General features: G+C 38.4%; 1 protein-coding gene across 1 annotated transcript in view; it reads left to right on the top strand.

Moving 5' to 3' along the window:
• Window positions 1–9598: 9598 nt before the first annotated feature.
• cfap20dc (CFAP20 domain containing) overlaps window positions 9599–25092 on the top strand; it is a gene marked incomplete at its 5' end in the record, with an annotated part of 38057 nt that continues 22563 nt past the window's right edge. The window contains 10 exons of the mRNA XM_079186313.1: window positions 9599–9619; window positions 9763–9852; window positions 10531–10624; window positions 10711–10783; window positions 11804–11918; window positions 12059–12206; window positions 12587–12700; window positions 17318–17428; window positions 17540–17659; window positions 19066–19388. Coding sequence (XP_079042439.1) covers window positions 9599–9619; window positions 9763–9852; window positions 10531–10624; window positions 10711–10783; window positions 11804–11918; window positions 12059–12206; window positions 12587–12700; window positions 17318–17428; window positions 17540–17659; window positions 19066–19388 — 1209 coding nt within the window. The remainder of the gene's footprint in view (window positions 9620–9762; window positions 9853–10530; window positions 10625–10710; window positions 10784–11803; window positions 11919–12058; window positions 12207–12586; window positions 12701–17317; window positions 17429–17539; window positions 17660–19065; window positions 19389–25092) is intronic.

Here is a 25092-nt window from a genome sequence, read left to right as displayed (position 1 = left end):
TTAGCTCTAATATATTTTGAAGAAACTACGAACGTTGGCAACATATTTAGAATGGACAGCAGAGAGGTGAATTATGCAGCACAAACGTTTCAAGAAGACACGACAGGACTGTTTTTTTGTTCAAGCTTACCGCAGCTGCTGCACTACACTGCTACAAGGACACATTTTGCATGGAACATTGCTTGAAACATACATTCATTCTGAATCCACAAAATCTTTAGCAATGTTGGAGCTATAGATCACAGAATTATTGTTATTCTTATATTATTATATGTGTGCAGTTCTTTTTCATACAGGCTTTGCTCCTAAAAAGGTCCAGAAAAGCCTCTCTTATGTTACATGTGCATAAAAAAATATTTTTATTCTGATGTGATTGTTTCAATACACAATGAGGGTTATTAACGACAACAACAAAGCAAACCATAAACCAAATTGCTTGCAATGCAAATGTAGGATTTTTTTTCCTGCTGATATGAGCTATCTCAACCTGCAGAAAGCTACTAACAACCACAACATTGTCACACTGCCAAGCCCACCTCCAGGGCGGTGTACACACACACACACACACACACACACACACACACACACACACACACACACACAAGCTGGCATATGTAAGTGAGGGATCAAGTGCATGAGACCACTTCCACTGGGTCTAAATTAAAATGAAATCCTTTTTCAGATGCAACCTGAAACTGTATAAATAGACCAAAAACAAGAATGGCATGGCAAAGGTAACATTGTGATCAGTTCAAAATGACAGAGCAGTCTTTACCGGCAGGTCGTGTGGGTGTGTACTGGGTAGCCAGTGATTTGCAGCTGTCGGCACCGCTGTGCCATAGCAGGGTTAAACAAACCCACCACTGAGCTCACAATGAAGCTGTGCCAAGTAGCACAGAAAATAACCAATTCTATGTGTCTGTCTCCTTCTCTCTCCAACTCTCACACACACACACACACACACAATACACAAATGCACACACACAAGCATCTACATAGATGTGATTTTCTCAAAGGAGGGTCGAATGAACCAGTCTTGAATCTATTCACAGCTGTCCAACAACATGAAAAGAACTGAGCTGGTTGGTCTACCCTCCACCATTTCTCAGCTGTCTTGACTGTCCAGCAGCAGCTTATCTCTCATTAAATGAGCACGGAGACTCCTTACAGTTACAGTTTGAAACTGACTTTGTGCTTGACCCAATTAATATCGATAACATCATTAAGATAAGCAGCTCATCATCTGTCAACGTTGACCACAGCGATATCTGGACATTAAGTTGGCTCGCTGTGATGAATGTTGAGTCTTCAATTTGTCGTCTGCTAAGTTGTTCTTGTCCGCCAGGTCTACCTGATGTGTATTTGGCTTTGGTAGCTGGACCAAAGTATTGAAGAAAATAAAAAGTGTCATGGAGGATACAAGAACAACACAAACTGAGAAGGAGCCAAATCATTTTTAATGACCAACTCCACCACTGGAGTTGTGAAGCCAGCTTGCTCGTCGTCATGTGCCATGTAAATATCAGAAACAATCAACTTTAAATCATATTAGTTGCGAATTGTCCACTTTTTTGTGTACTGTACTAAGAATTTATTTAAAAAATTGCATTTAAAAGTGCTATCAACAGAGATGGGCAGCATTTGAATCATGTGCAACTGTCCACATTAACACACATTTGATTCTGGGAGCTTCCAATGCCCCCTCTGCCTTCAATCATTGGCCGCTGAGCAGCAACTGTTCTGTTTTCCCATTGTACAGTTTATTGGACCAGATGTAGCTTCAACACCCTTTGTTGATGCAATAAGATTTTATTGATCACAACAGAAAGGTTAACAATAAGTAAACAGTTCATCAATAGATAACTAGTCAATACATTTGCAATATTTGAATAATGTATTACTAACTCCAATGAATTTACTGTAAACAAAGAAGAGACCTTAAATGATCAGATTGTAATATATCAGCAAAAAATAAAAACCAGTAAGTTAAATCACAGTGAGAATTAAATAAGCCTGTAAATATCCCCTTCATCTGACTCACCATTCATCCACCTTGCCAAAGCATTAATAGAACGTGAGTGAGAATGAGCTCATGGCTTTGCCAAAGTACAAGTTTGGTGTTGCCAGCTCTTGTCATGTGGAGGGAGATTTTGCAGTAATTGCCATAAAATTCATCCAGCTCTATCCCCGTTTTTTGGACACCTAAATGATGTAAGACAGGATACATCATTTTCAATCCAAGGTAAGGTCTCTGTGTTCTCTGCTTGGATTGGTTTGTGTGGAGCGCTTTAATCACTAAACAGCTCTAACAGATATGCTATATATATATATATATAATTCAAAAAGCACTGACTATCATTGACATCACATTAATGAGACTCGCGGGATCAGTTTTACAGCTAGAGAGCGAGAGTGAAACTAGACGGCCTAAGGCATCTATTGGTACCAACTATGTCTGTCAGCATATATAACGCTCCAAAGTTAGGCTATTTTGAAGAGGAAAAAAATGGCACGGCCATTTTCAAAGGGTTTCCTTGACCTCTCACCTCAAGATATATAATAATAATGATAAGATAATTAAAATGGGTACTCTCCCCTTTACTTGTATACGAATCCCTTGATGGTTAAAAACATGCAGTTTAAAGTGTTTTTTTTATGAAATGTGCCATTCTTGCAGAAATCTCCAAATGTCAGACGTTTTAAATACCAAATCCCAGCATGGCTTTTTCAATGGTGTCCCACAAGGTCTTGTTGTCTAAATATGGTGTTTTGTAGGGATTTCTGACCATTTTTAGTAAAAAAAAGGGTTACATTTGTTGTTACAATGTTTATTATGGATTTCCAAATGAATCTTCAAGGTTCCCAGCTTTCAGATGATGTACACCACTTCTATGTGGCAGATACTGTTGACCTGCTATTTCCCACTTTAGATCCCCTGTCCCCTCTAAACAAGAAGAAATATCCAATCTTCGTATCGTTTACTGATGCAGGTCACACAGAGACATCAGTATTAACAAAACAAACCTTACCAAATGCACAAATCTTAGCAGGAATGGGCAATTTCAAGGCTATTAGTGGACATACAAAAATGTTTTTCTTTAGCGTATGCATATACAAAGATCTAATAGCAATTCTTTTTGTTCTCATATTTATTAAATGTTCTGCTTTCACCTCTTTACCCTGTTGGCATGCCGTGGGGTGTGTTGAAAGAGCTTGTTTTTTTTTGCTTGCTTGGGCATCGTTCAAAATCGGATCCATGAACTTTATAAGAAGTGAAGAAACAGTCAAGTTTTTCTGAAGTCAGAATCATGAGTAGTGATACTTCTGCCTATTTCTAATGTGAATGAGTGGCAAAGTGGCAAGAGACATCTTCTGTGATGCAAGTTTCGATTTGTGGTTGCAGAACTTTAGAAAAGCAAATTGGCCAGCGAAAATATAGTATAACAACAAACTGTAGGCCTGGCCTCTGTTGAAATTGAGGTATTGTGCGTGCATGGTAACTGTGTGGCTTAAGCTGCAATGTTTTCATCCTCCCAGGTAAAAAATAATATTTAGACAGGGGGGTTAGTTGAGCATGGGTGTTAATGTGGCATAGTTCATATTTCATCATTTCCTTTTTGGAGCTAAGCTACTATAACCTGCTGCAAAGCTCTCCAGTTGTCTTCACAGTGATCACAAAGGCAATGTATTTTCATCATGTGCCTCGTGGTCCGAGCCAATTCAAAGATCACCAGCTTAGTGTCTACATTTCGCAGACACACTGATCAATCGCTGCTGCTCTAAAGCCTTGTCTCAGGGCACAGTTATGTTGAAGAAAGAGTTCTACTTTAGAGGTACTACAATGCGTTTTCTCTTTATCTGCTACCCTGCAGCGTGAGCCATAAACCTCTCTCACGACTGACATGATTATCCAAATTCAGCACCTTAAATACTGAAAGCAGTCCATCTGTCTGCAACCATGTATGTGAATTATTGCCCGTCATAGAGGTGACCCATTCTTTCAGAGCAGAAAGGAAATGTAATTTTTGAAACCACAGACTTTGACAAATTAATCAACACACTCCCTCGTGTCAGATACTTTACTGAGTTTGGCGTATGCCTCAGGCTCATTTCACTGAATGACATCGCCTTGCTCATCATCAGTTTCCGGCTCACTCTCTGGTGCAGGTGTTCTCTTTGAGGGTGATCCTTGATAAGATCTAAGTAAATTGTTATCCTACATGGAAATGAAATGGAAGAAGATGAAATAAAAACCATTGGAGGGAATTTGAGGTGAGATTGATTCACTGCGTTGTGAGTTGACGCCTGTACAATGATATATTATTCCATAGTGTTTCAGTGGGAAATTAAGGTACGATGATTTTTAATTTTTAATCTAATCACTTTGGAGTTTCCTTGACAAAGGTTATTTCAGCACATTCGGTATCAGCAGAGGGATTGTCTCTTCTGTTTGAGACCTCTGAGACACTCTGATTTTCAGAAGAGGAGCAGGTTTGATTCACCACCCCATTGTCCAATGTAGATTTCAAACCGAAGAGAAAGCTGTTGGTCATTGAATATGTATTAATAAAATATTACATCTGCATTACAGGACAACTAACAGCTGAGGTAAAATACACCAAAATACCTTCTTTTGGGGGCATTGCATAATGTTCTGTTTAAAATTAAATTAGATAGGGTCATTTATTTTTAAAAATAACTGTTTTAAATGAGAGAGCTTTTTCTTGATATAAGATATTTGTTGTTTTGTAATGACGTATCGGCAACAAATAATAGCAACATTTTAAGTTATTTTACTCTTACAATTCTTTAAAATACATTTTATGAAAAGAAATGGAGGTACTTTGATGTCAGTTTATCTGTTACCCTTCAGCTTCTGTGAATGAACGTTAAGGCCTTTTTTACAGCAGATATTTTTACTTGTGGTAAAAGGAAATGTTTCTAATGACAGTAAGCCATGACCATGTGACAGCGAGCTTACATGCACAATACCAGAACCCTTAAGCCGAAGCAGCTGGACTTCAGCCATTTTATTATTTACAAGTGCACTTGAGAATGTCCTCTGTGAAAAAAAGGCCTTCAGTATGGCTTTGGGGATATAAATGTTTAAGTAATACGCTCTACAGATTTGTCTGGCTTGAAGTCACAGGACAGCGGTTGTACTTGGTCACCATTACACCATTTAACACCTTGCAGGCCATGCTTATAATCTTGTTTAGTACAAATGCGGTCTCATTGTCAAATCAATTGGAATATGGCTGCAAATGTCCAAAATAATCAGATGGTGTTGCTCTGGATTTGGTCGATAGACATGCTCGCATTGACCTACTGGTTATCACAGTGGACTAGCTGAATACAATCCTATAGAGAACGCAACAAAGACTGGGGTAACCTAAATATCTCCAGAAAATAAAACAAGAATTGGCCTTTAAGGTGATACAGTTTACTGGGCAAGAAGCAGAGCGCCTCCACTCAAACTCCCACTGAAACAGTTTATAGTACTTTGTACACAAAGTCCAGTTAAATGTTATGCAACGGATGCAAAAATTAACCAAATGAACCGAGACATAATTTAGGAATTAATTTAGAGCAAGTATTGTCAATAATGTAACACATATGATTGGTTTAAGGATGTTGGTCCGAGATTCGGGGCTAGATTTAAAATAATAATTAAATTAGCACTTGTTGGGGAATATGAGCGGACACAGGGTATGAGAAGCTTTTCAGATTTTCCCAGCTAGTTTCTATTTAAGGTTTGACTTGTTGAATACAAAAAGAGGTCATAGTGGTTGAGAATGTGTCCCACTTGCCACCAGCAAGAGCAGGAAGTGAGAATAGGGAGTAATGACCCTGATTACTGACTTCTCACTTTGATTCGTTTGCCTTTGTGGATTTGTGACAAGTCTTATGGCAAGGCTCTATAAATAGATGCTGCCCATTGAAGGTTGCACATTCAGTGTGTCCAGACACAGTTAAGGTGACTTCAACAGCAGCTGTTTTTAATTTGATTTAAGTAGGTCACAAATGAAAAAAAGTGAAACGAGAATGTAACTTATGATGAATTTGTTTTAAAAATCTCCTAGACAAGGACTTCAACTCTCCAACGTCTCAATCCCACTTAGAAGCATTGCTTCGAACACGGGTCCTCTAGGTTGTTGAATGCAAATAGGACTTCAATAAGTCTCTGCCAATTACAACCAGCCCTTTTAACTTACTCAAGAGAAGCACGATTATCTTTTCCTTGATTGTATTCTGGCACCATACAAAATGTATGCAAAATATTAAGCATGACAAGCTAAGAAATTCATGACATCATGTTAGATGCAGACAGTCTGCATCGCAATTTGAAATTAACCATAAGGGATTCAAAACTGCTGCTGAACCTAATATGTCCCCATTTACAGCAATGATGAAAATAAAGCCTCTTCACTTTAATAAATGATCACTCATATCAGTACACAAAGAAACAAAAACACAGCTGCTAAAAAAACAGATGAAGCTTATTTGTCTTTTTTTTAATAAGAGCATTGGATTGGTATTTTTCTTATAGCTTTTAAAAATGTCTTCGGTTAGAAAAGTAAGCAATGCACTTAACAACAAATGTTTTATGTATGTGGAGCATTATATATTTATATTATATATATTTGGCCCCCTGGAAAACCATTTTCTATATTGTCTCGTAGTGATTACATGTTTTACTTTACTGAATTAATTCAACTTATGCTTCAGTGATGATGAGCATTAGGAAGAGAAACACTGACTGGATCAATACAAATTCAGTCAGCTGCTGTATGATGTACTCTGAGACACATTTACTCATCTGTAAGGGTTACTCCCTGCTTCCATATTTCCCCAAAGCAAGCTCCTTTGAGGAAAGCTGGAATCAAATGCTGTGTAAATATAATTATTGGTCATGGTAATAGTGATTTTAAAATCTGAACCCCTTAATTTCATTCATATTTTTATGATAAAATGTGTTTTGGGAATATCAGGTTCAGGTTACTTTTATTTGTACCCGTAGGTAGACTTGGTATGTATCAGCGACATGAATGTGGCCAACATCACTGACTAAAACAGCTTGTGTTACTGTCACTCTACAGTATATCAACACTAACATTGTCTACACTAATTGATGTGTTTTGACTGATGCAAATGAATAGATTCTTTTGAAAATAATGAGTAAATAATTAGTCATCATTAAGTATGCTAACAGGCACAGATTTATTAACGGATTTCTCCATGCTGACTTCGTCAGTGTTCACTGCATGCCAGGCTTTATTTTAATGACGCTGTCTGTCCCAATCAGTGTCAAGCCATTCCTGCAGAGAAAAAAAAGTTAATTATGAAACTTTCCCCGTGCCATGCTCCGTTGACGCTGTTTCTATATTACACAATTCTGCACTGAGTGTCATAATAAAGCAGTAAAACAGAGGGGAAACTGCAGTGATTATTAGTTCAGGAGAGATGCAGCTAAAGTTCACCTAAGTGCTCTTCATTACAGTTAAGAATGAATCATGGTAAAGTTAAGTGTATCATAAGCTTCTACAGTTCTACACAGAGGTTCATCTGAGTACGTTCATTGTACAGAAGCACAATTCCATTTGTGAAAATGACAGGCTTGTCAACGCGAGGAAATTATGAACCTATAGAGGACTTTCATGAAGCAAGATGTTACAAAGAAGCTCCTTCATTTAGAATACTGTGGATATAAAAACTGGTAGAGAGGCATTAGATGAACAATCTCAGATTAATTATCCTGTGCAGGGTTGGCCCCTTCTGTACACAGTGGTATCATAATAGAAAACCCATTTGCATCCATCTGTCACATATTCCCATTATGTAGCTTTTTTCTTTCAGTCATACAACAGTTCTGGAAAGAAATGTATTGGAGTTGTCAAATACACATACACGAAATGTAACTTCTGCATTTAACCCATTCCTAGCTTATTGGGAGCAGTGGGCTGCTGAGAAGCGCCCGGGGAGCAGTTAAGGGTACAGCGTCTTGCTCAGGGACACTTCGGCACAGGACATGTAGCAGCCAAGGATCGTACCGCCGGCCTTGCGGTTGCCGGACGACCCTCTCTACCCATCGAAACCACGGCCGCCTCGTTCTGTACATGTCCTAAAGATTTGTTAAATGAAGGGTTGAGACATGATGGTCTAACCTATGGAAGATATGGCACCCCGTTCCTTTTTTTCTGTGACGCATTCTCATCATTCATTCTGAAAATGTTTTAAGGACAGAAATGCTTAGTTTATGCTTAGTTTTTGCGACAACATCAGAAGAGCTTTTTTAGTATCACTACAGCGAGTCTGAGCACAAAAAAAATAAATCTATGAAAATGCAAATGGGGACAGTGATATTAAACGTTGTAGTGGCGCTTGTTCAAAAACAATAAAACTCATAGTATTCAAAGGTGTGACGGGACAGATTCCTTTTTTTGTGGTGTCTTTTGTTCTATATCCATAAATAACTGAGACCACCATGTGTTTGAAGTCAGATACATGCAGAAAATGTTAATAAGTGGTAAGCCATACCGTTGTACTTACGGATGTGGTCTCCCTCTGTAGCTAATTAAAAAGACATCTTTTTGATCTCATAATAGCTCTGCTGCCAGGGTAAACAAAGCAAGCGACAATGACACAATAATGGGTTTTTGCATTTCAAGAGAAGATACAATTTGAATACAGGTCTATTTTTTACTGTTTATTTTTTTGGCAACTTCTTTATTAAAACAACACTTTTCACACTCTATGAACCCCATAGTGATTGTCTGGTATGAGAATCTATTGTTTTTCTCTTGAGGAGTTGATGAGATTGGAGAGTGTAGAGTTAAGAGAACAAGCACTTGCTATCAGTATTTTTTTTTTTTAAATGATTCTACACAAGAGACTATTGTTTGCTCATTCAGCCATCCACCTAACTCTCTGTGTGAAAGAAAATGGCTAATGGCAATTTTTTTTTACTGTGAAAAGCATATCGTGGAAAACAGCTGGAATTGAATAAAAATAACCTACATTCTGTGAAAAGAAGCACAATGAAATAAAATGTGATAATGTCAAGCTGATCAAGTTTAAATTCCATAGTCATATCATATATATTTGCCAGTATTTATTCATATGAATATGTAATTCAGACATGTGTTTTACTGCTTTATATTGAACACATTGGACCAACAAAATCCGGAGGTTGCATGGAAAAGTATATGACCTGAAAGAATTGTCCTGATAAATATGCCCAGGTCAACGACAACAAAGCCCCATGCAAGTAACAGTACCATTATGGCAATAATTAAACATGTCAATTTAATATACAAGCGTACCTTGTGTTTTTAATTACCCAAGCACAGTGAAGCACCTAAACGTCACAATACAAATACGTGTCTAAAACCCTTTGCCTAAACCGGAACCAACCTTATCCCTGTTTCCTAGCAACTGAGGGGGGGGGGGCAACCTATAACGTAACACCTGCACTTGTAAAATTAGAAGCGTGTCAGTAGCGTCAGGTAACCATGGAAACACATCCTGACTTAGCAAAACGTTGAGGTTAAACACGTCAAATGTCCGTTTTCGACCGTTGACGCAACGTTTACGGATAATGTTCAGCAAGAATTATCAAGTAAGTTTATTTTACCCCAACTGACTTTGGCCTTCTATTCCTTCCGTAGGTAGCATGCTCTCTTATTAAGCTACTATGAGCATTAGCTTGACGTAGCATAACATTAGCTGCAACATTGTGAAAACTCATCCTGTTGCTCGCAGGGTGGAGCTGTGGTGGAAATCTTGAGTGGACAAGGAAAAGACCCTGTAGCCAAATGGAAACTTTTCGGAGGTCCGTCAGCCATACATAAGGTGAGTTTTCAGAGCTGCTAGTTTTACCTTATTTTAATGTGATTGTATGTGCTCACTATTGCACATAAGTTCGTCAATTTAACTAGCCTGCATGAACTCTACGTCGAGCTAGCATACAGTAACAAATACAATCGAATGCAGTCCCAATAAACATTATAAAGTTAACAAAGTCTGAATGATGAACGTATAACTAGGGCTGAACGGTGAAACAGAAATGAAACTTTAGGCTGATAATCTTACACTTTAACGTGAGCAGGGCTACGTTGTTATGCACACGTTCCCATTGGTGCCATCCTTCACAGCCGTGAATCAGATGTAGGCCACTTAAAAATTGGGATGCTAGCACATCACACATTTTGTAAGAGGGATCTGTTAATTGTAAAAATAAGGGAAATACAAACCCATGATGTCAGTAAATTTAACTGTGAGAGCAAAATCAACTCAACGAAATGTGATCATTTTTAGTGTGGATGCCATGAAACACTTTTCCTTTCTATGACACAATAGAGCTGTTCTTGTTCACATAGTCTTTCTATTTCAAACCTTACATACTTTATTTTTCTCACATAAACCACATGTACAGTCTGCTCTTATCAAGGTATGCCTACACAATACTGGTCATAACTAAGCAGATCCTTGGACTGAGCAAGGCCTCGCGTATGTTATTTCCTTTCTTAGGAGTACAACAAAGAAGTGAAAGGCTTTGTTTACTGCCTGAAGGTCAGCAACCGGACAGTCAAGATGCAAATGCCAAAGAATGGAAAAATGTCTCGTAAGTCACCACACTCGCACCCATTTGTAAATTATAATTTGTTATGCTCACTCATTCTCATCTTTGACTGGTTTTTCTTTTCTTAGTGGGACTTCTTCAACGTTTCTTGGTCCTTCAAGTCAATATTCCCGAGTTCAAGGATTTTTCTATTGAGCTTGTGTAAGTACAGCAAGCTTAATGTTTGTTTTGCTTCATTTTTATAGCGTGCACTGTTGTAGATCTGAATTCATCTTTAAATCTGTTGTTAGTAAAGGACTTTCATAACGGTTAGTGTGGCTCAATACGGTAACCATAGTTATCTTTAATGGAGTAAGTTAACACTTTGTTACATGAGAGAATAGTTCATATTATAATGTCAACTGAAATAAAATAATCATTGAACCAGTGATTTTCCCTCAGACCACTGAAAAGAATATTAAAATACATCTAGTATGAAAACCCCTTGAGCCACCTGAAACATTTATTATATTAGCAATGACTGTTATTTGCTGTAATTTTCCATCTAATAATCACATATAAACCGCTAAACTGTAAACTTCTTGATGAAAAGAAGGCTTTTATCTTACCAGCCACAATAAATTTTATTAATATTGTGTATAACATTGTTGCCTATAATGTGTGGATGTTTATTGAAAGAAGAATCACACTCTGTGAGATACCAAATGCTTTTTTATGGTCAATAAAACAACATTTGTGCAAGACTCTACAGAAGTCTTCTTTAAAGTTTTTATGGAGTCTTTTATTGCGCTCAAAACTCTTCATGTACGAATTCATGTCATGGTAAAATTCAATTTATTACAGACGCAGGCTGTGTTTGACTGTATAGATGCTGCTGTTTAGATTTTGTTATGTCGTGGGAGCCATATAGACAACAAAACTAGGTGGCCATAGTGTCAGAAGTTTAAATTCAAGTTTAAATTTCTCACTATAAAGCTACCTACCTACCTTTTTACTCACACACGAGATCACTTTAAGAACCTGGAGAAATATTGCTGGTGTTGCTGTTCTTCCATTAGAGTGTGTCACGACAGCTGATTTCACAGCACTACATTAAAGTCCAAGAACCTTTAAGAGCTTATCTCACAGAGTAATAAAGCTTGTGGCTTTCTCTGCTCATAACTTCTTAATGGCACAATTGATGCCGGCGATAATTTATGTTCTGTTGTCTGTTATTTGCAGGGTAACTGATTTAGAGCACCTGAAAAGAAGACTTCACTTGTCAACAGTCCACAAAGAGCTGTCTGCCACACTTTTGCATGCAAAGATACCTTTTGTAGGATTGAAACGCAGTGTTGTGAGTATCCAACTCATCCATGACATATTCTTTTAGTACTTTTAGATTTACCTTCCACTATACGCTTACAGTCATCGAACTGCATCTCTAAGAGATCATTTTACTGTAACTACAAAATCATATTGTTTCTGTTGTCTCAGTGGTCTACTTTGTGCATCGACCTTCAATCATTCACCGGTGAACTGTTCAAGGGGTTTCTGACACTGGATTGCATCACATTGTTTGCCACCTGTAAAGTCCGCAGAATCTTCACCATGAAGACAGAGCCTACAGGAATGGCAAATGATGGTAAACCGAGTTTTCTCAGCTCAACTTAAAGTTATTTAAAAGATACAATAGCTCAGCACTGAAGTAATGTAAGTCAGTGGTCTTCAGTTTTGAGAAGATTTCGTCTGTGTTCGTATGAAATTGTGTGCACGTGTGTGGAGAGAGAGAAACCGTCGTCTGTTTTCTGTTGGCTGAGAGATCAGTGGTGGTTTAACTCTTAAAATTGCTCAGCAGAGCCAATTGCTGCACATGGCGCTGGCTAGTCAGTGCACCCTTACATTACAAGACAGCTTGTCATTTGTATTTTCTCTGTTGAACAAAGTGTTACCATTGTTGGGTGATGATGTGTCATGATGATGTGTTTTGTTTTGTTCTATAGAGATGTTTCTCTTTTTATCTAGACTTGTTTCTTAGTGGTGCTGGTATTACGGACTTGATACCTCGCAGTTGCCACTTCCCACCAGATGTAAACCACGTCACTCAGGTGTTGAACATGGAGAATTCGCGGAAAGCAGGCATGAGACTGTTGAGCTCTGACTGTGTTGGGTAAGAGCAAATCACAGAATTGTGAATTTATAAATGAACAGTTGTGGAGGGATTATCTAAGTATTAGTATTTCCACTTTATGCTATAAATATTGTGCTTTTTACTTCACTCCATTTATTTCTTCCAGCCCAAATCGACCAGTGAAACGGTTACTATACACAGAGAAGCATCATGCTGCAGAAATTGTTGCACATAGGGAAATTGTTTTCCGCGAAGAGATTGTGATGATAATCGGTTTGTTTTCCCCGTGGAGAAATTCCTGTGGTCCTCACTTTTGTGTTCATTTGCACCTCACCTGTACTCAGAGAGCTGCAATTATCTCCTCATATGAAAAGACATGCACCAGTAATCCAGTTCCGCCGCCTCTGTGGCCTTTTTATCAGCGCCTATTTATTTGTTCTGACAGCTGTCTAAGTCATGTTGAATCAACCGGCAATGCCCATAGAAGAGAGCTGTAACCACACGCAAGGAATAGCTTTTCATAATTAGCATCTGCATTATTAGCATAACATTCTTAATCATAATTAAAACGATTGCTATTAAAGTAGGCATCCAATTTAAGTTGCTCGGTGAATATTATTGCTTTAGTACCCAATGTGTCAGAAACTGTTAAAGTTATTATAATGCAGCAACAAACAAAACGTGATTATCTCAAACGCCAAAGACATTCTGTTTCAAGGTCAATTCATTTTTGTTGATCAAAATCACCGCTCAAAATATTTGTTAGTCTATCAACTATCATAGATCTCATTTTATTAACATTCTTTTATGGGCTTCTGTCGACGTGAAGTACACTGAACTGTACTCACTCCTAAACCTGGGTCATTTTCTGAGTGTCGAATCTGCTGCATCAAAGCAGTGTGACTTCGTCGTCTTCTTCATTCGCCGTACGTCCAACTCAGCTCTGTCTTTATCATCTTGACGGGCCAGTGTGTTTTGTGGCATGAAAGTGTCTGCTCTCGGCTCTGATGATCAGGATGAGACAGAAAGTGTGTGTTTTTTTTTTGTTTTGTTCGAGTCAGCTGAGGTGGTCCCAATGAGCCCTGGCAAAGATACAGCAGGGTCAGGTCGTGGCCCTTTCATGACTCCCTCCACGGCCCATCTTTTGTAGATGATGATATGACGCAGATTTATAGGTTCAAGAAAAACACCAACTCAATCACTTCAGCAGTAGAGTCTCATTTATATACAGCCATTAAACCTCAACTGTAAACTGCGTGTTGTAATCAGTAGGCTCAAATACAAAAGACAAGTTTTTAAAGTTTTCCATTCACAGTAAAAAAAACATTGAAAGGGCTTTGTAGCTAGTGCGGAGGCGGCTTCTTCCTGATCTTTAAAATGCTGCTCTGAGGCCTTCACATTGAACTGGTTTTATGCCAGCATTTTTCATCTATATGAACTATGCCACTTTTGTAAATTGTGCAGCACCATCCTTGGGAAGTTGCCGTGGCTGCTTCATCATTTACATGGCTGACAACTTGCTTAAAATCTCCAGCACCTACTTGCCAGGTAGTCTAGGTCCAAGTGAGTGGAGTTAGTAAGTTTAGTCTCTTTATTTATGTATGAGTGTAAGATGTAAGAAAATGACTTCAAACTACAAAGATCGATAATGGGATATTCTTTGCAGTTCCTGATCACTCTACCACTGCCACATCAACCGGTTCTCGACGATCCAGGCCCCAGGGGGTTTTACACACAGCCTCAGGCTCCACGCTTTCAGGCCCACTCCCTCGAACGGGAAGAAAAAGCAGTGCAGCCTCAGACGAAATGGATAAAAGTGTACTCCTTTTCTCATGAATCTTATATTAACATACATCTCTATATGTCAAACATTACCATAAGTACAAAATAGAGCATGTTGTCTTTGAACTTCTTCTTCTTCTTGTGCTGTTCCTCACAGGCAACCCCGTCCAGAAGAGTGAACCAAAACGTTACTGCAGAAAGTCAGAGCATTGCCAAGCTGAGAAATTTGTCACACGGAGAACCTTCCCACATTCTTATTGAGGGTAGATTTGAATAAGTCTTCATTGTATTGTTTTATCGAGTCTGCATGCTTCCTACACCTATACATGCCCTCGTCATTTATCACATCATCAAATCACATTTTACCACTGTTTTCATGCTTTAATTGTTTGCGTCGTTACTGACTTACTTACTTGGCGAGCATGACAAGGACTTTAAACTCAATGATGAAAGGCTGTGTTGGAGAATTGAACCAAAGCTGGCTATTGACAGTGTGTTTTAGTGCATGTGCTTGCCATGGCAACCATTCTTTTGTTATCTGGCCAAATATGGAAGCTGCTACTCTTCTTTTTTTTCTTGTTTAAGACTCTGGTGCCACACAGTAAACGTATTAGTTTAAACACTCACAGAGGGAGCTGTCACTGTCATCATCGTCTCTTATCGTTTTTTTGACCTTTTTTTTCCTGTGGAGAAAAGACACTTTATTATTCATATTCAATATGTAGCCTACAGTACTTATAGAACATATTAAGTTTAACAATACAATTTAACACTACAAATGAAAAAATAATGAAACGTGATACAAATTGAGCCTCGTACCTTTATTGACAAGCTAATCTGTATACGGACTCTTGCTGTAAGATACCGAAGACGCCATCACACTCACACACTGACTCACACAATAGTTAAGAGGTTAGGGTGGTGGCCATTATAGTAGCGTTGAATACAGAACAATAATCACAAAAAAATAAATGACTTAGATATTCAGTGAAATAAACAGAGCACAGGTCTGTTAGTCTTTCAGTCAATTGTTTTCCTTCTAATGACATCAGCTACTGTGTGTTTAAAAGCTGTGTCATTGGAGATCATCGATTGTTCAATTACGATTTTTGGATCTTGTTTTGCAAACGTGTGTATTTATGACCCACATCACCAACCAGAGCTTCTTTGTGAGCCTGTGAACGTGTCTTTATAAAACCCATACATGACTGATTCTTTCTCTGATTGGATGTTAAAACCCACACCTGCTGTTTTCATTTTAATCTCTGTATAGCAGTTAGTTGCTTCTCTTGCTCTTCCAAAGCAGATAATGGAAAAGAAGAAAGAACAAAATAAATTGTTAAATTTATAGTCTAAGTTGTAACGTGGACCCAGAAGCAGGATGCAGAGCAGTTATCTTAAAAGGCAGAAGATTACTTGTTTTTTGTTCAAAAGCACGTTTAATGATCGGTAAGCAATCAGCAAAGGCACATAGCAAATAAGAGAGATGACAGGGTGGAATATATAACGCACTTAAGACAATTTTGTAAAAAGAGTGAGTTGGTGAACCATTATACTTAGAGACTGATAGCCGGGAATAAGGAGAAAAAGAATGAATTAATACAGAAATATAGCATTTTTGGAACATGTACAGAGAATTACAGTTGAGTCCTGTAGCTATAAAACGTTATTTGGAAAGAGCATCGCCTAGAAGTGCTCAGCAGTCATTATCGATTATTAAATATTAATATCACCATTACCAAAACCCTCATCAGTTCATAATGTCCCCAAGCATTGTTTTGAGTTGAATACCAATTTTCCGAATATTGCCAACAAAGAAAATCAATAATATGTAGCGTTGAGTTTGTGTTGTTTCACCTTGCTCTTGTTGGTCTCGTTGACTGATGGATTGACATCAAAGCAGTTTTTCTTAACTTTAATGATAAGTAAATGGTAAATAAAATGTAGTGTAGGGCTGGGCGATATGGAGAAAATCAAATATCACGTTATATTTATGCAAATGCCTCGATATCCATAACGCGACGATACTGTAGGGTAGACTTTGGATTCTTTTACAAAATATTTACACTATACGATTTTTGTCAAATAATCATTAGTAATGTGGCTATAATGACTAATTAGGTGAAGGCAAATAATAGAAAAGTCTGGCAAGCTCAGAAAATACATTACTTTATTGTTTTGTCATATTACCAAATCCTAAGATCACAACAGAGTATAATATCAATATTTTGTCCCTAATGTAGTGATTTTAACACTTCATTTAGAGAACGTGAAGCTGGAAGACTTTGCGAGTGAGTTAGTCTTGACTTAGTACATCTAAATACCTAATGCTCTGGGTGACGGCGAAAAATCACTCAGCGTCTTTTGTTTTTCTGTCACGTGAATATAATGTGTGTATAATGCGTTTATTCATGAGGATATTGACTACATGACTTAAAGTGCACTCTCTGCTGTAAAAGTGCACACTAATCCTCTAATTACAGCTCTTCTTTACTATTATTCTTGTTCATCGGTAAAAGCATTACAAATTAACCAACAAAACAAAAGCCCATCTCTGTCAAAGCATGTTCTCCCAAGCACCTAACAACAGATTTTATAGTTGGTAATACAACATCCTTTGAGCATGACTGAATGCAAAATCTGATGATTAAAATTCCTTAATTCAGCTGAACATAATGTATTCTCCCTGCATTGAATGAATGTAAGAAGCTCAGTTACTGAAATGCCTTCATTAATAGGGATTTTTCACAGTGCATAATCAGTTCACAGATATGCTTCTGGCAAACTATAATAACATTGTTGTCTGAGTGTTTTGTGTTATAAAGCTTTTCTAATGTTGAAAGTACTGCATGCAGGGACACTTGGCACTATACAGCCCCATCCCCCAAAAGACAAGCAGGGATCTAAGAAGCCACGTGTCCACAGTGCTGGAAGAGAGAGGCTAGTATCGTCAGGTAAGATGTGCGCACTGCATCTTATATTCTCTGTTTACGTTGGAATACAAAATATGGTTTGGTGAATGTGCCATGGTTAAATATGGTACGGTGTGTCATTGTGCTTAAACGCCACTCCAGATGCTGTACCTGGTGGCCAAAGAAAGAGAAGTAAAACTCCTCCACCCAGTTGGCAAGAGAGCAAGCAACAACCTCTGACCTTAACAGAAAAGACAAATCACCTAACAGCAGGTGAGGTTAACATCTGCCGGAATAGACGGCGAGCATGACAGCAGGAAGCAGCAGCAGGGAGACGTGTGCACTTTTAGATTGAGTGGTGGTTAGACGAGTCTAGAAAGACAGTGAGGGATGGAACAAAAGAGAATAATATGCATATTTGACTGTCTACTTTGCATGTTCTGATTTTACCAAGTAGGTCCTTTATACTTGAGAAGAAAAAAAAAATCCTACTTTATAAATTACATTTAAAATATTGCATGAATTTCAATGAGCCTCATTCTATGCTGCATACACCATCGCTTTTGTTCCCCTTTTTTAATTTTGCATAGCCCACGTCACGGCCATTTTCAACATTTTTATAGGAGTACCTTCTCTTGCTCCAGCCCATGAAATCCCACCAGCACCACCACCACCACAAAAACACACACACACACACACACACACACACACACACACACACACCAGCATTGTCCGCACAATGAGTGCACATGCTCTGAAAGCTCATTTATCGATGTTTCTCCTCAGCAATAAGCTTCTTTGCTGCAGCCGTACCAACAGAGAGAAAGTAGTAGGTTCATTAATGGTAATGTGGCACATTAAATAAAAGTCAGAGGGACATCTCCTGAGCCCAGGGTTTGCCACACAGTGGGCAATTAGAGAAAGTGATTATACTGTTGAGAGGTTCAGATCTGCGCACTCATTCAGATAGAGGTGCCTCTCTCTTTGATCTCAGGCCTATCGTGGAGTGTGAGGATCCAGTGTGTCTTGCACGCACACATGAATGGATGCATCTTTCAATTAAGGTTTAAAAAGATTTCACCCACATATTCAGGAACATATTGTCCGACATTGTAACACTACTGTAAGATTTTGTCTTCCATCTTAACAAAAGTTGGAAAACCAAAAGATTAAAGCAGAATGACAGGAATATTTGCTTGGAAAATATATCAGAGTTGTAAGGATGTTGGACAGAGAGTGACAACTTTGCAGTAAACTGCTGTTCTCACTACAGATTATGTTGTTTATATTGTCATTGAGGTATTAGCATAGCTGGGCTATTAACAAAACCTACAAAAAATGTCAGTGCGGGAGGAATTTATGCTCTCTTTTGGCAAGCAATATAATTCATTACAATTTAGCATAGTGCTATCATGAATTTGTATGTGCATATAATCAAAAGAAATTAGAATGACATTAGTCAGGTGATGAAAAAAAGGATTTATTGCTCACTGGAATTAGATTCCTATCATTATTCTCTACTCAGTATTTGTGGCTAAGACCTTCATGTACATTCTGAAAGACGTATTCATCTATTATACAATTTGCACACTCAAATCCTCTTTATTTTGCAAAACATGTTTGAAATAGAGAATTTACTCCTGTCTTGTTTTTGTTCTTTAATCTGTTTAACATTTTAGATATGTATAGCTGCTCTCCTGCCAAGGAAAGTTCAGGAGCTGCTCCCACACCAGCAGAGTCTCTCTCCTGCTCGATCCGTCCAGGTTTTTCTCGTGACCTGCAGGACTGCAGCAGCTGGGAGAGTAATGAGGGTACCGAGCCCCAGCTCACTCTGCAAGGGGATGTGTTCACTTTCTCATCCCAGCCACACTCACCCAAACGAGGGCAAGGCCAGGGCGACCAGGAGAAGACGGAGATGGGAGATGATCAGGTTCAGGACAAAAATGGGAGGCGGTATGAGGCCCAGCTTGAGGATGACTTTATCGGCAGTGAAAGTGATGAGGTACGTCTGTGCATGCTGCACTAAATGTGCACACGTTTGAAGTGCATCTCGCAGTGTGTTGCTCTGACACTAAATACACTGACGGTGTAGACGCACACCAGATTTCAAAAATATAATTTGTCAAAATCTATTCTGATTTTTGTTATCTAATTTAATCTCAATTCATCAGAATACATTCAGTTTATCTGTCACAGTTAGATTGAATTCAGTTTAGTTTGATTCGTTGCAGTGTATTTGCCATCAGATCATTTATTGATGGCTCTGAGACTTATAATTATGAATATTAGTTTTATTTATGCTGAGCAGGGGAATTAAGCTGTTCAACTATAAAGTATAACTATAAAGATGACTGTCTTCAAAGAAATGCTAATTGCTTTTACTTATTTAAAACATTATAATAAGTCTGATAATTCAGAGTTAAGAAGCACATTTTTTTGTGCAGCTGATTAGTTTAATTTTAATACAATTTCTATGGCATTAAAGTAATGTATGCTATACACCAAGTTAAAGACAAAATCCACCCTAAAACACAAAAACCTAAAGAAAAACAGACAATAGTGTCTGTTGCATGTATGTGTCAAATCTGACGTTTGATGGTGCATTCTTTTAAACTCGTTGATGACATCAAGAGACCGCATTCCTGTATGATGTGGATAAGGTAACAAATAGACAATGTGCAACTGATTCAGTATATTTCCAAGAGTCAACAGGGGAAAACCTTCTCTAAAACATTTATAGTAAATGTCAGGTCTAGGTATCAGTATTTCCCATTGACATTGTGTGCATGTACAGAACTCACGCCAGGTAAGACCTGGTAAGAACAGCAGTATATAACAGGTTCTGTTTGGCAAAAATGTGATTCTCTTTATGGTGACTTTTGTAAACTGTAGGTAGTAAACCGACAGTTTCTTTGTCTTACAAAGAGTAAATGTTTACCTCTGTTGAACATGCACAACTTTTCAATTTTCCATCCTCTATTTTACATTACTTAGCTAAAAATACTGTGGTATTAGCTTATTATCAGAAGTGCGTCCTGGTACTAGTTCCCCAAAAAATGTTTAAATACACGTTGCTGCATCTGTCAAGGTAGGTAGAAATCGTACAACACACACACAGGTTGTGAGACAGGTTATCTCGTTAAATGGGAAATGATCACATAGCCTTTTCAAACACATCCCGAATAATGATCCATCAAAAATCTTCTGAAAGAAGCCCACCCACCACAGAAAAGTATTGCCTGGGCTTTGATTAGTAGAGCAGTATGTGCAGTGTGTGCTGTCTGAACCAGGACAATTCGCTTGCCATTAATATTGCCTAGCTTATAGAGTTAGTCATTTTCTCCCTTCACCTTCGCATGTGAAAACCACAAATGCAACTTTTTAGAGAACGTCCATCGGCATTCTAGGAAATTAGGAATAGGAATTGAGGTTAAAAGAAGATTAATGCAGAAAAATGAAATAACAACATTTCACAATAATAAACACTGAAAGTGTGTCTGAGGGGGTTATTTAAAGGAGCCTGTTTTCAAATGAACACATTAGCATGAGCTTCCGATATGAACCATGATTAGAGGGGAAAGAAAGAAGTATGCCATAGCATTCTGTGAAAGCAGAGGTAGCTCGTGCAGTGAAGTCTCTTGATTCGAAGATGCATCGCAATGCGTACATGAAATATTCTGCATAGATACAGTGATACAACATAGTTGGGAGTTTGGTTTCATTTCAGCTCAGTGTTAGTCTTTAGTGTGTTTTGCTGTTATTTACTGCCGAGCTTTTTGTCTCCTCTGATCTCTGTGTGTCACAGAGGGCGGAGCTTATACACTACGTATGTGCGGAGCAAAGAGATGGCACTTGGCAGTCTGCTAACTTGTTGCTCTCGCTACCATTAGCTGCTCCGTCTGCAACAATGTTGGGCGGGAAAAAAACTTGCATGCAGTCTGAAATTCAACAGTGGTGTTGTTGGGGAGGTGCAGTGACTTTAACCCAGTTAGAGTAGAAGAGCAATGAGAAAGGAAAAGTCTGCTAGCAGCTAGGCTCGTTCATGCAGTGTAAAATGCCATAAGCATTTAGGAAGTGTCCTGTCGGCGGTTCGATCCCCGGCTCCGCTAGTCGCATGTCAATGTGTCCTTGAGCAAGACACTTAACCCCAAAATTGCTCCCGTAGCTGTGCCTACGGTGTATAGATAGATACTGAATTGTATGTCGCTTTGGATAAAAGTGTCTGCTAAATGACTGTAATGTAATGTAATGCTATGTGAAGACCTTTTATTTTAAATTATAGCATACTCGTATTGCACTTTAGAAGGATTTATGTTTTGTTTTTGTAATGTGTATGTACTGAGGTGGGTCGCACCGATGCTGGTATTGAAAAGATGCAGCTTTTTACATTATTGACTGTTATAGTCTAATTTTTTTAAAGCGCTTTCGAAATAAACAAGGAGTTCAGAATAATCTGACTGCTTGTAGGGTATTAAGTGATGAAAAAAAGGCCATGTGCAGTAGTATAGAAAATGAAGGATGTGATACATTGAAGTACATTGAATCGTTTGAGTCATTGATAGGTGATATTGATCAAGGGCAGTGAAGATACAGATAAGATATGGCTTCCTACCTACACTTTTTCAGTGAGAGTGATTTTGGAAGAGACTGTGGTTTAGAGAGGGAAAAAAGGAGAGCAACAATATCCAAAGAAAACAGCTTTTCTAAAAGGGACAAAAATACTCTTTCATCAGATATCCACAAACATCATATTAACCACAAAACCTCAACTTTCTCCAAGTATAGACTACTCTCCAATAGGCTTGAGTGGGCTAAAAAATGATTTCCTGTGATAGATTTCTATGATGACTGATGAAGCAAGGCTATTTGTGGTGGGGCACAAATTGCATATTGGTAGAAACATATTGTGGGCTACCTAAAGTTATTGTTAACAGTTATTGTTGACTAATCTGCATGTTTCAGTCACATAGCTGTAACAAGAAACATTATTGTCACGTATGATTTGACCTAGAGGGAGATTGTACAGGTTGTACATTGTAATAATGGCGACACAAGAATTGAAACCCTTGGGTACTCCACGTGCCATTGCGATACATTCAGATTTATTATCACCCCTGGCAGCAACATAGTAACAGAGTCCATGCCCTCTGAGCCAAGATAAACCCAGCCACCTTTCCAGTTGGTCAAGAAGTATTTTATGGTCAGTAAGAGTAACATTATCAAGGGCTTTCCTAAGATCAAGCAGCACACAAACTGATGTTTTACCTGAATTCATTCAGCGCCTTTATGAGTGCAGTCTCAGGACTTTCTACATATTTTTGTTTTGTGAAGTGATGATTAGATATGGACCTGTAATTATTTCATATGATCAGGAGCAGGTTGTCCTTTTTTAAGAAGCCACCGAACATTTCCAAGCAACTGAAAACATTTTTGAAAAAACGATGGCAGGAAAACAGCAGGTGGATGACTTAAGACGCTTCACTACAGACGCTTAGTATTGGTAGCATTGAATGCTGAAAAACTAACCACATTGTTTCTGTGAGATTGCAGTCGTGATTCTTGTTCTGCGGTTTGACATTCAATTTATGTTCAGTCTGACATTTTCAGTTTTTTATTACTTACAAAAGATTAAAATTCATTATACCTATTGAGAAATAGGAAGTTCGGGGCTATTCGTTTTGAGGGTTTATTAAATTTTTCACCAGCAGTAAATAAGGCTCAAGAATTGTTGCTATTCTTGTCCTGTTAGAAATATCAACACCTGTGTGAATAACTGTGTGCCCTTGGCTGTGTGTTGACCCGTTCACATGCTGCAACAGATCAAACAGCCTGACTGTCTTTGGGATTATCGAGGGTGAATGTTAATATTGATTCATCTGTTGAGATGTCAGAAAGCAGCTCAGTGAAGTTATCAAACAATCCATCAAAACTTGGTCTGTAAATTGTTAACAGTAGGATTTTTAGTGTAAAATCTGATGATTTGAAAGCATTCTCAGTGACACGAGTGTAGTCAATGTTACAAGAACTTCAAATTGAAAAGGTGACAAAGGGGGCGAATGATGTGTATGTTTAAAGCAAGTGAGTATGGACGTAAAATAGACAGGTCGACTTTGTGGAACTGGGTGAGGAAAGGGGGGCGTGTATATATAAACACAGAATAAAAGTCACTCTATTCTTGATAAGTTTTTTATTTTTCCTTTTTAAAGAAAAAAAAATGACTGTACAGAACTAAATCTAGTGTAAATCACCACATGATAACGGCTTGCACTGAAATTAGTCTTTAAATATTGGAGCAACACCAACATCTTTCCTGTCAGGTCGAGAAAACTTTATCAAAGTTTGACTCAATGAGAACTGGTGTGCTGCCACTATTATCTAACACGGTTTCAGTTCAAAAACTAAAAACTAGGATATATGAAATGTGTCAAAGCTGGCAGGGGCTTAAAACCAATGGTGGAGGGGGACGTCGAGGGGCCTTAGGGGAAAGAAACTGAGGAAGGGAGAGAGGGAAGTTTGTTCCTGTGGCCAGTTCTTTTATTTGGTCAGTGAACTCCAGGAGCGGTTAGGACCAAAGAAACACATTATAAAAAAGTCTTCTCTGTTCTTTTCTGTGGTGGAGATTCGAATTTTTTAAGACGAAGACATTTGGATAAAGGGACTCTTCACAGGTAGTAATTGGCATGTTTTAAATTTTCTTCAGGCAGGGTCTAAAATGTCTCTTCTGAAAGCTACGGTTGGTAATCTTAAGAAACTAGCAAGAGTACGCTAGCATTTTTTTTTAATTGCCCAACTGAAAAACCCAGATCATTGTTTCCAACTCTTTTCCAATGAAAGTAGCTGGCTGCACTAGACCCCAAAGTTGCTAAATCTAATAAGAAACTTGCCAATTAAGCAACACTGGCAGCCCGTCCCTTCAGCCCTCCCTTCAAAGCCCCAAAATGATCATTATAAACGTAAACATATCATAATGAACAGTTCCCACCGCTGATGAGTATTGAGTGCACGGGCAGAATACGCGCTGGCACGCCGGTAGGTAGACAGGCAGGTAGCACATCCAATTATCACATTTGGGCTGAAATAAAAGATTAGACCGGCTTATTACAATCCTGCGACAGCCACAGTTATTCTCATTTTTTCTGTCAGTTTGATTCATTGATTGCTGTCAGGATGTAATGAGAATTTCAGCAAAAATATAAAAAATGGTTTTGAAGAAGATTACAACCCTACCTTGAAAGCTTTCTGGTGTGTTGTGTTATTTCTTGTCGTTATCTTGAATCCTCTTGTCTCCGCAGAGGGAGTCAAAGGGTGACATAGGAACAGTTATACTCCTGACTGACAGCACTCCTGTTTCGTAGTTGTCTTGTTGGTGTTGGTCTGTTGTTGTCCAATGTCCAAAATGCTTTGACTTCCACACAGCCCATTCACCTCCTCATTCACTTCTAATCGCTGGATCTTAGTGCACTGCAATATTTTTGAGAAGTTTGTGAAAGCTTACTAACATCAGCTAATCTCCAGTCTTGGCAGACACTGTAGTTCGGTGTAGTGACACATCAAAAAGGCTTGTGAAAAACAAGGATATCGGCAAAAGAATGTAAACAGAGCGGAGAGCAAGCAGCAAAGTGTCTGCTGTATGAGAAAGTTAGAAGTTACCATCTGAAGATATCTGACAGAAGACAAAATGTCAAAACACTTATCTGTGTTAAATG

This window comes from Pholis gunnellus (genome assembly GCF_910591455.1).
Source record: "Pholis gunnellus genome assembly, chromosome: 3".
In the NCBI taxonomy this organism is placed as follows: Eukaryota; Metazoa; Chordata; class Actinopteri; order Perciformes; family Pholidae; genus Pholis; species Pholis gunnellus.
Note: the sequence above shows the minus strand (reverse complement) of the source record. Positions and strands in the feature narration are given on the sequence as shown.